Here is a 12764-nt window from a genome sequence, read left to right on the forward strand (position 1 = left end):
GGCCTGTGAGTATTGTTGAATTATCTGTTTACATGTTTTGCATGGTTTGTATTCAAATACCCGTTGTTTAAAGAGTTAAAACACTGGGATACCGACTCTATTTGTTAGCTCGTCTATCTCAAGGTACCACTGTGGTTATAAAATATAAAAAGAACAAAACTTGCTTTCAACTATGAGGACGAGGGATTGAGACATTAAGAAACATGCAGTGAGAGGATTACTTTATAATTAACACAACTGACTTTGGGTCATACGTTCTGTTCGGTTTGTTTAAATATTGATGCCCATTTATTGTTGACTTATCCATATTATACTGAACAGTCACAACAAGATGTCTACTGCTATCCCACTCTGTGACAAATTCCTTTTCTATGGTCATCATCTCCTTTTTCTCTTTGCAATTACTTGAAACTTCATGCGGTGGCATTTAAAATATGCATCATAAAGACAAAGAAAAAGCAAAATACTCTTGTCAAGTTAAATATAAAATACACATTGGACACAGGAAAACAACGCAGACTGCTTGATCTGGGTTGCTGGGCAAATTATTTGTTATGATGGAAGTTCATGGCTTCACATGCAATCAGCTCAAGTCTCCGGCGTATTCACAAATGAACACACATGCACGCTCACATATACGCTCGTCAGGGTGTGGAGGTGAATTCTCTCATTGGACTTCCAGTACACCAGATGGACAGAAGCCTCTTTCCTCCATAGTTACACACATTGAAGCACATGGGATTCAGAGGGAGTTGGAGTTTGTGTGTGTGTGTGTGTGTGTGTCTGTGTCTATTGGAGTGAAGTCTGATGTGTCCTTGTGAAAAAATACCACTTTAAACACCAAAACCACTTTAGCCATCCAACTCACACACATCCTGGAAAGACAAGATCATGTCTTCCGGGCAAAGTGTTTATGCTGAGACGCCAGCTGAGGATGGACAAACATCTGCGTCTCAGACATACAGAAAATTATGAACGCTTAAAGGACGTCATGTGATGCCATACGCTCACTAAAACACTTCATTATCCATCGAAATGTGTCCAGCCTCACAAAACAACAACACAATTTTCTAATGTGTTTTTGAATAAGAAAATAGCATTCTTTAATATTGTACTTCATAAAAACATACATTAAACCGTTTTTACCAAATTCCTTGCTTAAATTCAATGGACATTGTACTGCTCCTTCTGGTGTGTGCGCCTTGGGCACCTGGGGACAGTATAACACAGACATACAGATATACATGGAGACGGCCACTCCTCAGTAAGCCACAGTCATATTAGTTGTTCTTCACAGAGGATAAAGAAAATATGCCCGTGAATATTGTTTTATTGTCTGTCTACCTGTGTTGCTCCATTGTCTGCATTCAAATATCGCTTAAAGGTCCCATGCCATCAAAATCCCAATATTACTACTATTCTATGCATATTATAGGTCAAAATGAGTCTGTGACATGGTTTAAGTTTGATATCTTTGTGGTTAGGCAATAAATGGCATAAGTCTTGCAAAACAACTGGATCAGATTGCTGTGTGTTTGTGACTTGAATCGTCACTAATTATTCAAGTACCTGCCCACTTCGTGGTTGGCACCCACCCACTGGGTTTTAAGCGAGCGAGTCTCAGCCATTGGGGGAGAATTTTGTTGAGACCAATATTGCGTTGTTTGTTAGCATTAGCCTAACCGGACTTTCCTATGGTGAAGCTACAGTGTATGTGGTTGTTTTAAATACACAACATGTAATCCTTGTTTAATTTGCCAGGAAGCTTCAATTTAGCGTGGCAATAAATAACTCCTTGACTGCCACCATACAGCAGTTTTTTGCTCGCAAGTCAAAGCAAAAAGCTGAACGACGTTCACGGTTCGTATATCGAAAATGTCGTAAGTCAAGTCACTTGTAAGTCACGGCATCACTAAGCCTCTCTGACAGTGTCAGTCATAACAAAGTATTACCTCAGTCAAGGCACAATTGTTGCTTTTAAATTGTGTCGGTGTACCTAATAAAGTGGCCTGTGAATGAACAAATGCAGCACTTTTTGAACATATGTTGTGTAAAATAAGTAGGCCAAAATAGTGGGCAGTCCTAAAAAAAAAAAAAAACACACACGAAATGCAGCATGCAATAAAATGTATGTAGTTTAGCATCCTTGTAAATTCAGTGAGGGCACATGCAAGGTCTCAGCTAACTACGTTCTCTCCAGGGGAGGCGGTAGGCCCAACATTGCTATTCCCAACTCGGGCTGCAGGTGTGGACTAGGAAAGGCTGGGATCCCAGGGTGGAGATGGACAGGGACTGAAAAGCTCATACTTTGGGTTTGCACTTTATACACCTTGCACTTTTCGTCAGGGAAAATATCAAGGGGGAAAGACTCAGTCCTCATGTTGTTCAGATTCTGACCTCTTACACAACCAAAGCACGTTTTTCATGTGACTTACGTGATATTTTAATACCGGAATGCAGGGTTCGCGCTGCCCCTTCGCCAATGGCTACTTGTAACCGAAGTGAATATCGCCCACGTTCGCCACCCTGGCAAATCAAAATTGCCTGCGTCAAAACTCAAAATATAAAAGATAAAAGTTAAAGTGAGTGCACTCATTCTGCCGTGTGTGAACGATGGAGGAGTAGCGCATCGGGGAAGACAAGACCCGATGGCGCTAGGCGCCGAATTGAAGCACAATGTACGTTTGTTGATGGTGTTGATGGTCAGTGTGTCTTGGAATTCATATTAGTTCTCACAGCTAGCTCCCTGGCGTCTTCATCAATGCACAAGCTGCACTGTGGTTTTCATGCCGAGCGGCGGCAGCAATGACTCGAAGCAGGGCCGTCCGTAGCTAGCTAGTCATTTGGGGGTACAAGGCAAACATAGTTAGCCCCCCCCCCCCCCCTTCTTCTGAAGCCCCCTTCTTCTGATTGATGACTTGGTAGTTTTAATTGAGCGCGCATCGTTAAAGCTGAAAAAAGCGCTTCCCAGTGACGAAGACTGGCTAAGTGTGGCTAAAGGTTTAGCCACATAAACACACGTGATGTTGTGGCTAACGACACAAATGCGGCTAGGAGATTTTTATATTATTAAGCCACATTGGCTAAGGTTTCATGACCCAGTGGCAACCATGGAATGCCTCTGTATTTTTAAACTCCTCATATTAAGTTTTTTCTTTTATTAATGACTTATTTGTGCGTGACTTATTTGCATGATGCTTCCGGTTGGTTACTTGCACATGCACTAGTTTGGTGACTAACTCCTTTGAGTGAATTAAATGCACATGGCATGCATTTAGCGTGCTACGGAACTGTTAATATGCGTTGTATGCATGTATGATATTGCACATTGAATAATATTAGAAGTACATGTGCACAATGTATACATTATTGCACAGTGCCCAGAAGTATTTTCTTTTCAGCCAGTGGGGAATTATTAAACAAGTGAATACAGAACGGATCTGAACCGCTGCTTCTGGCAGTGAAGCTGACTTTTTGTGAAAGAGTGCTGTTGCTGCTGCAAAGCGTCATGGAGAGGATGTGAGTGATTGTCCAAGATGGAGAGTAGTTTGTTCAGTGATCTCTGGTTCCTGATTCAAACATCTCCATCGTCAGTCCCATGATGTCATCAGCCTTTCTTAATGAGTTTATTCATCCTTTGTGCATCCCTGGTGCTAATGCTAATGCTGCTATATGATCCGCTGATTGGATTGCACACCTCATCTGGTCTGAGTTGCCTCCTGGGTGAGATGAACTTGTGCAAGAGTTTAGCAGACCACTGCTGAGGGACGGCAGGCTGCAAGAGGGGATGCAGCAAACACCTGCTCACATGCAACTTCAAGCTGTCACATACAGTTAAGCTCAGGCGGCTGAGTGCGTCTCCCCAAACGTGCTGCCTCATTGCAACAAAGGGTCTCCCCACACACAAACACACACACACACACGGGGGCGCCGTGTGGGCCTCAAGCCACGGGCCGGCCACGCGCAACTTGGCTGTCGGTGGTGGATGGAGGGCGGAGGGAGGAGGAGCTTGTCAGTGGAGGTTAAAGCCAGATCTCCTGCAGTTTGACCCTCACTGAGACTGTGCTGCAGCTCTGCAGAGGCACACAGCCGCACATCTCTGATTGATGGACAGACGAGTCAAAGTGTGACCGTTGGACACAAGAAAACTCACCTGCCAAACTTCCAGAGTACAGGTATGTGTTTCATGTGTGTTTGACATTATTCTTCATTTTTACTTTGTAGCGTGAATGAGGTTGAATTGGCAAATTCACCGGTTACTCATGAGTTTTTTTCTGACAACTGTGAAAGAGACCATTTTCAGTAACCTCTACAAACTAAACAACACAGCCAAGAGGCTTATCAGGAAATCAAATAATGTAATATTGTACGTTTTCAAACAAAAGCTTGATATACCTCAACTGCTATTAAACGAATGGTAGCTGAAGCATGCAACGCAGAGGGAAATAATATTTCTACATTTGGAGATGCATTTCAATTCGCCCAGAGTTCTCTGATCTGGGGTCGTCAGGGTTCCATTTTAATCCCGTGGTCGCCGCTTCATCCGCGGAGTAAATCCTTGGATGGCCCAGATTGGAGTCGCAACCTGTCAGTGACTTTATCTTCCCGGGGCTTTACCAGTTCAGACATTGACTGGGATTACAACCAAGTGAGGGAGAGAGACAAGGAATAGGATTGCGCAGATGGATAGATGAAAAGGAAACCCAAGACGTTTCCTTTCTGCATGTAAAAAGCAACTGTGACACATCAGAAGAACTGTCCAGTGCTGAAAGATATATATATGAAAAGCTACAATCCTTATCAAACAGCCAGCTAAAGCATTTGCATTAATATAAAGTAGTTTTGTTATTTAAAAAACAACAACAATGTTTTAGATTGTTATGATCGATCAAAATTGTCAGAGTTGTACATACAGTATGTGATTCTGTCTTTCCTCATCTTAGGGACATTGCAGTAATGGAAGAAAAAGGTCTGTTGTAACTACTACTTGAATGATTAAACACGCTGGTAGCACCCTCCATAAAAAAAATTAAATGGTCAAAAGTACCATATTATGCAAAAAAAAAAAAAAAAAAAAAAAAGGCAGAATCCCAATGTTAATCTGACCAGCCACCACAAAAACATGAGACCACAAGCCTTTAAAAAAAGAGAAGAAAAAAAGACACTGCCTTTATAAGGATAATAATGGTCTGTTTTGTAGGTATTAAAACAAAATATACTGTATGGTTATTGTTGTGGTAGTAGATTTTACAATACTGTGGAGCTGCACTTCCCCTTCATAAGCGGCACAGGTCTGTTATGTTAATACATCTCTCACGTTGCTCAAAACTCAATGTCATTACCTTCGATACATTCTCAATACAGCTCATCAGATTCTACAATCAAGTGAATGTGTTTTACTAAGTATTGTTTTACCGCTCACGTTGGATGATTCTGTGGTGTTTGCAGAGACGATGATGATTAAGCCCTACGCGAGACAAGGGGAGGCAGAGGAGGACGTCAGCCCCGCGCAGTGGATGGAGGGTGACGTGAGCTCACCCGACGGCAACGCACCTTTGACCTCACACCGCTGCGAAGCACGCGGCATTAACCATCAGCAGGAGGGCAGCGAGGAGGTCGAGGAAGACGAGGAAGAAGAAGAAGGAGGCCAGGAGGGTGACAACGAATCCAAACAATGCGGATCCAAGAGGAAGCGGGTGACCAAGGCCAGGCAGGAGCGCTTCCGTGCCCGGCGCGTCAAGGCCAACGCCAGGGAGCGCTCACGCATGCACGGCCTGAACGACGCTCTGGAGAACCTGCGCAGCATCATGCCCTGTCACTCAAAAACCCAAAAACTGTCCAAAATCGAGACCTTGCGTCTAGCCCGTAACTACATCTGCGCTCTCTCGGCTGCCCTGGAGGGGGGTCTTTCCATGGAAAGCAGAGTTTTCATGGAGACCCTTTGCAAGGGCCTTTCGCAACCCACCACCAACCTCGTCACCGGGTGTCTGCAGCTGGGCCCGGCGCCCGGCGTCTGCGGGAGACCTGACGACAGAGTCCGGCCGCCGCCTGTTCCTCTTGGTGGCGTGGCGAGCTACTCCTCCCCGGGCCTGCCGAGTCCGCCCTACGGCAGCTTTGACTCTGCTCACCTGCTCCACATGAAGGCCCTGAAAGGAGGGGCGTACGAGAGCCACTCGCCAAATGAGTATAACACAGGCGGCGTGGGGACGCCCCCCTACGAGGGGCCGCCTACTCCACCCCTGAGCATCAGCAGCAACCTGGTCAGCAAACAGGAGCCGTCACCTCACTACTTAGCCCCGTCGCACTACTCCCCGTCCTCTGTGGACCACGGCCTGTACCAGCCTCAGACCGGCTACGGCGTACAGGCGTCATATGACTCCTACCATCCACCTCACATGACCCCCCGACAGATGACCCCGGTCTACAGAGACTAGCAAAATCTTCCTGCAAACCGCTAAAACAATTTGATCAGGCGCACAATAGACTAGCTGAATAACGGTAGAAAATACTTGACATAAGTTGCATAATTCTTTCCAAACTGATTACCAAATGGATCCCAATGGGAATTCTCATGATGGATCGTCTGCAATGTCCTATAAATAAAAGCACTTCTTTTTTTTTTTTTTGGTAGCAACAAATAGTCTACATAAATGTATTTTTATTTATTGTCTAATTTAATACACACAATATTCAATTTGATGTATATGTGTTTTTATGGTCTGTTTTGTATTTGGGGTCTCATTCTTTTCCATTTCGTGCGTAGTTTTCTTTGTTGTGCGTTACCTCATTTTTAAAGTCTGGAAGCATTCCTTTTTGTAGCGCTGTAGTAAATCTTTGGTGGAAACAAAGACAAAACAAAACAAAGAATATGATGAGGAAAATGAATAAGGGGTTCACGAGAAATAAATTACTCTCAGGTTAGCAATGGTTTTAATATGGATATTTTTTCCATAACATGATGCTTTTTGACTTGCATTTGTTTCTTTTGGATATTGACATTAAAGATGAATGGTCAACTGATGCTTACAGTGTTCAACAGCCCGGGGCTTCCTTGCTGACTTCATTTCACTTGTTTTTCTTTTTTAACAGATTTCGTGGTTTATCCGCATTAATCCTTCAGCTATCTTTTAATGAAACAGCTGATGCACAATGTAGGATTGAAAGATATAAATGTGTGATTATGGCTTAAGTTTCCACTTCCTTCTTCACAAAGCCCAGGATGGAATGATCTTCCACTGCAATTTGACACGCACATGATTTATGTACAACCCCAATTCCAATGAAGTTGGGACGTTGTGTTAAACATAAATAAAAACAGAATACAATGATTTGCAAATCATGTTCAACCTGTATTTAATTGAATACACTACAAAGACACGATATTTAATGTGCAAACTGATAAACTTTATTGTTTTTAGCAAATAATCATTAACTTAGATTTTATGGCTCCAACACGTTCCAAAAAAGCTGGGACAGGGTCATGTTTACTACTGTGTTACATCACCTTTTCTTTGAACAACATTCAATCAACGTTTGGGAACTGAGGGCACTAATTGTTGAAGCTTTGTAGGTGGAATTCTTTCCCATTCTTGCTTGATGTACAGCTTCAGCTGTTCAACAGTCCTGGGTCTCCGTTGTCGTATTTTACGCTTCATAACGCGCCACACATTTTCAATGGGAGACAGGTCTGTTGTAACACGTGCAGAATGTGGTTTGGCATTGTCTTGCTGAAATAAGCAGGGGCGTCCATGAAAATGACGGTGCTTGGATGGCAGCATATGTTTCTCCAAAACCTGTATGTACCTTTCAGCATTAATGGTGCCTTCACAGATGTGTAAGTTACCCATGCCATTGGCATGCCATATCCTTTCCACATTGATGTCGTTTTTTTTATGCAGTGCCGCCTGAGGGATCAAAGGTCATGGGGATTCAATGTTGGTTTTTGGCCTTGCCGCTTACATGCAGTGATTTCTCCAGATTCTCTGAACCTTTTGATGATATTATGAGCCGTAGATGAGGAAATCCCTAAATTCCTTGCAATTGTACGTTGAGGAACATTGTCCATAACGACTGTTCGACTATTTTCTCACGCACTTGTTCACACAGAGGTGAACCTCACCCCATCTTTTGACTGAGCAATTCAGGGAAGCTCCTTTAATACCCAATCATGGCACCCACCTGTTCCCAATTAGCTTGTTCACCTGTGGGATGTTCCAAACAGGTGTTTGATGAGCATTCCTCAACTTTCTCAGTCTTTTTTGCCACCTGTCCCAGCTTTTTTGCAACGTGTTGCAGCCATAAAATTTTAAGTTGATGATTATTTGCTAAAAACAATCACGTTTATCAGTTTGAACATTAAATAGCTTGTCTTTGTAGTGTATTCAATTAAATATAGGTTGAACATGATTTGCAGAGTATTGTATTCTGTTTTTATTTATGTTTAAGACAACGTCCCAACTTCATTGGAATTGGGGTTGTATATCTATGGACAGTATCTATCTACCAATCTACCTACCTACCCATCCATCCATCCATCCATCCATCCATCCATCCATCCATCCATCCATCGCTTTTCACAAACACCAGGATGGAGTAATCCACAACTGCAGCTTGACAAGCACATTTGTATTTATCTATACAGTATATCCATCCACTCGTCCATTCATCCATCTAGCTACAGTACTGTGCAAAAAAACTTTTGGCTCAACCCGAGCTTTGCTTTTATGATGACCCCTTTTCACTATAGTAATTTTTGCTTTTAAACATTAAATAACAGGACACAAGCTAACAGGTAGCAGGATTACACAAAAAAAATGCAAAACAAAATTCCATTAAAATCTGTTGGGGGAGGGGGGCGTATGATAAGAAGAACCAATCACATTTTGGTGAAGCTCTACAGTAGATAAGGAATGTGTTTTATTTTTTGTTTTTTTACCATTTCAGTCCACTGCATCTTAAGTTTTTATTATATTTATACATCCATGCCTTTCTGTAACTCTTCCAGTCTCTCTGTTGCAACCCGCTGAAGACATTCTGTTACACATTAAGCTCAGTGGACACCTCCCTCTGAGAACATCCTGTTAAATACCAATTCTAATTGGACCAGGAAATTTATTGGTCCTTCTTGTTAGAGAACGGAGAGTTGTGCAAAAATGAATGAAACACTGAACCTTTGGACATGTGCAAGGTCAAATCAAGTTCACCTCTAAAGGTTATAGTTAATTTTAGATTCATCCTGAAACTTCACCCCAGAGCCCAATACCTCAACATTTTTTTAATTAGTGTATTAATGACATCATTATATTCACCACTGTTTATATACATAACGTGTCATGCGTTTTACCATTTCACGGTGTCTGCAGTGGTCTGAAGGTTGCAGTCATTGGGGGGGTGGAATAGTAACACATGAATTGAAAGTGTTTATTGTTTTACCAAGTGCTTCTCCTTCATGTCCCATTAAGCAAGTTGAAGAATAGCACATCAGTGCTAGTCTTGACCAGTCTTAATGGAAAATGCAGAGTCCAGCCAGTCCAAGACTGGTCTCCAGTTTTACAATAATACTCCCTGCCTGTTTGTCTTTCTTTCTGTCGGTCTGTCTGTCTGCCTACCTACCTACCTATCTCTTTATCTGTTTATTTATCTATAGATAGATCTATAGATCTGAGAGCATCCAGTTGTGGTGATTTATGCTTCATCATGCCGGTCAGTGTGGAGGCCACCCACTGAGAGGTCACGTAGCCAGGGGTGACAAGGTCAGTGCGGGTCAGAGCTCATTGGTGGGACTAGTCTGAAAGGAATCACGGTCAACAGCGGCCCCATCACACTTTGCCTCTCAATATCCCCAATATGCTTGCCTATGAATATGTCAACACTCGTGACTGTGATGTTCGCAAAGCACACCAGCTAAATATGTTGTGAGCCAAATATGATGTTGGCGGTTACATTACAGATGATAATCCTGATGAACATCCCATGCTTGATCTGAGTAGGGAAAAACCTATCGCCTTGTTTTCTCAGGGATTAGGATAAGCCTGGGTGAGTATTTGCAGTGTATTTGCACTATACTGACCAGGCAAACTAAGTGTGTGGCGCATGATGAATAACAAAACCTAAGCATCTCTGTGAGAAACACATGTGACAGCGGACATGAAGGATATTCCTGTCTGTGAATATTGAAAGATGGCCAAAGCCCACAGGAATGTTTGCAGTTGAAGGATCAATCGAAGGATTGCTGCTGACCTGACCCCGTTTGACCCTGTGTCCTCTGAAACTGCACTCTGATGTGGACGAGGCTTCGCTGGAAGCTGCTGCTCTTTTAGTTTGGACAACACTGTAGAAGGAGCTTTCATTTCTCCAAGACACATTCACTGGACACTTCATTATATAAACTGAATGTGGCCGGTGTACGCGCTCAAAACCTTTGCGAGGGACAAAGCATGATTTACGATGAATTTGAAAGTGAAAAAAGACATGGTGGTGGTTGGGACTGAAGATAATTTCGACAATTACTGTGCTCATGTAGAAAATAGAGTGGTAATAATTTCTAGGTTTTCATCAGTTGAATACTACATTTTCAGTTCCAAATACCTGTGACTTAATGTTTTGTGCCTTAGAATACAATCACTGTGATCAGTGATTGTGCACACATGTCGATGACAAACTGAGGCAAAATTTTATTGAGAAATATGAGGTTGTTTTGGAAAATGATTTTCTTTTTCAACGTCATTAAATCACAAGATTTTCCTAATGTACTTGTTTTTTTGTTTGTTTGTTTTTTTGCGTCAATAAAGGGGAAAACTCTTTGTTAGTCATTATTATATTACGTATGGTAGGATTTCAGTGGTCCGCTCCCTTTGTACAGTGGCCTGGAAGTGCAAAACAATATAACAAATTGTGAAACACTTTTACATTTCAGAAAACAAATTGTTGGTTACCACGTCTGCCTCACAGTTCTGAGGTCCCGGGTTCGAATCCAGCCTCGCCTGTGTGGAATTTGCGAGGGTTTTCTCCGGGTACTCCGGTTTCCTCCAACATCACAAAAACATGCACGGTAGGTTAATTGAAGACTCTAAATTGTCCGTAGGTGTGAATGTGAGTGCAAATGGCTGTTTGTCGATATGTGTCTATATTAAATGCTTTTCCACGATGGCAGAAGGGTTACTTAACGTGTGTCTACTTATTTCCATTCACACTACAGAATAATAGCTTTGAATTCAACGAAACAGGCAGAAAGGTTCACACTAAGTATAAGTAAATTTGTGAGTAAATAGACACGTTATCGTCATCGTTTCAGTATACAGTATATACTTTTCATTCCATTTTTGTTTTCTGGTGTGAAATAAGTGACCAGGTTGTGAAACACTGCACTAATATACTTTTACGGCCATTAAGTGGATTTGAGAAATAGCTGGGGATTTACAGCGCCGCTAAGTGTTTAACTGGTCACATTACTGATGTGAAATTGGTGGGCTGAAATTGGACAATTTTCCCACTAGATGTCAGCCTTTAACAATGTGACGCCTTGGCCTGCCTGTCTGATAACGAAACATGGCGTTACAATCATGTTCTTTCATTCCCGTTCAGGTTATAACCAAGAAAAAAAAGTATATATATTTATATATTCTGATTAAGTCACTATAGTCTCTGCAGTGTGCGAAATTTTCCGTCATATGTGTTAGTGCACATTTGTTGAGGTGTGCAGATGCCAGCAGAGGGGGAGAAGATGGAGGAATCGAATTAACCTAATTACATGCAAACTGGTGGATGGAGTGTGTGTGGATGTGAATATTCAGGCTAATTATGTGCTCAATCAAAAGTGTGCATCCAAGCAGGGTTCATATCAAACTCTGTGATTATGTACCGTGGAAGGGCATGTAGAGAGGATTAATCAAGGAAATCTGCCTGATTAAATCTTCAAAGTGAGAACTGAGGACCTCGGCCTAATAGGAAAGAGGAATGCGATGTGTGCTTTTATCCTGGATGTGCACACGGTTAGTGGAGAACAAAAGCAGCAATGCATGCACACTAAAGCGGAGCCAGAAACAAACCTGGCACCATTGGAAATAAATGGTGGATTAATTGCTTGATGCCTGATAATCACAGACTTATTCCAGTATTAGAGTCATGAATAAAAAGACTGTATTGCACTACACTTTGGTTGTGTTTAATAGCTGAATTAAATAGGGAAAAATTATTTGACATGAAATGAGCATTATATATGGCTCTAGTTCACACACAACTCTGCAGGATGAGCGGTATAGAAAAAGGGATGGATGGATGGAAAATGACGATGCAATAATAAGGATCCATCCATCCATTTTTTTATATATATATATCCAGTACAGATATTTTTTAAATATATATCCAGTACAGATATTTCAATAAATAAGCATGCACCGTTAAAGTAGGCTGTTACGGTGCAGGACGAAAACAAGTGGCCTCAAACAACCTTCTCTGAACATGAAGTGCTCCGAATTCCAACTCAGTCACAAATGATGTCAACTGAGCGTCCTGAAAAATGTAGCAGCCCCGCTTGTGTCTCGTGGTCGTTGGTTGGGCTTCCTAGCTTGCATAAGCTGTTACTCGAGTTCAAAAGGCCCCACACACGGAGCAGCATGCACGAGTGTATAAACGCTGACGAGCCATATGCACTCCTCGGCCAGATGTGATGATCAGCCATCTTGTGAAAGTTTTATTGCGGAGGAGAGAAAGAGGAGCGTTTGAAAGAAGAGTGCAGCGCTCTGAGTAAGTGAGGGAGTGGGGGA

The 12764-nt window shown here is 42.3% G+C and overlaps 1 protein-coding gene across 1 annotated transcript; it reads left to right on the forward strand.

Moving 5' to 3' along the window:
* Positions 1-4064: 4064 nt before the first annotated feature.
* Positions 4065-7310, forward strand: LOC133408840 (neurogenic differentiation factor 4-like). Its single transcript, XM_061688129.1, has 2 exons — positions 4065-4175; positions 5449-7310. The coding sequence occupies exon 2, from the start codon at positions 5454-5456 to the stop codon at positions 6432-6434; it is 981 nt and encodes a 326-aa protein (XP_061544113.1). The 5' UTR covers positions 4065-4175; positions 5449-5453; the 3' UTR covers positions 6435-7310.
* Positions 7311-12764: the final 5454 nt, after the last annotated feature.

The sequence above is a fragment of the Phycodurus eques genome, chromosome 10, assembly GCF_024500275.1.
Source record: "Phycodurus eques isolate BA_2022a chromosome 10, UOR_Pequ_1.1, whole genome shotgun sequence".
In the NCBI taxonomy this organism is placed as follows: domain Eukaryota; kingdom Metazoa; phylum Chordata; class Actinopteri; order Syngnathiformes; family Syngnathidae; genus Phycodurus; species Phycodurus eques.

What these genes read in the sequence shown, in the direction of transcription:
- LOC133408840 (XM_061688129.1), top strand. Translation starts at nt 5,454, where the DNA reads ATGATGATTAAGCCCTACGCGAGACAAGGGGAGGCAGAGGAGGACGTC.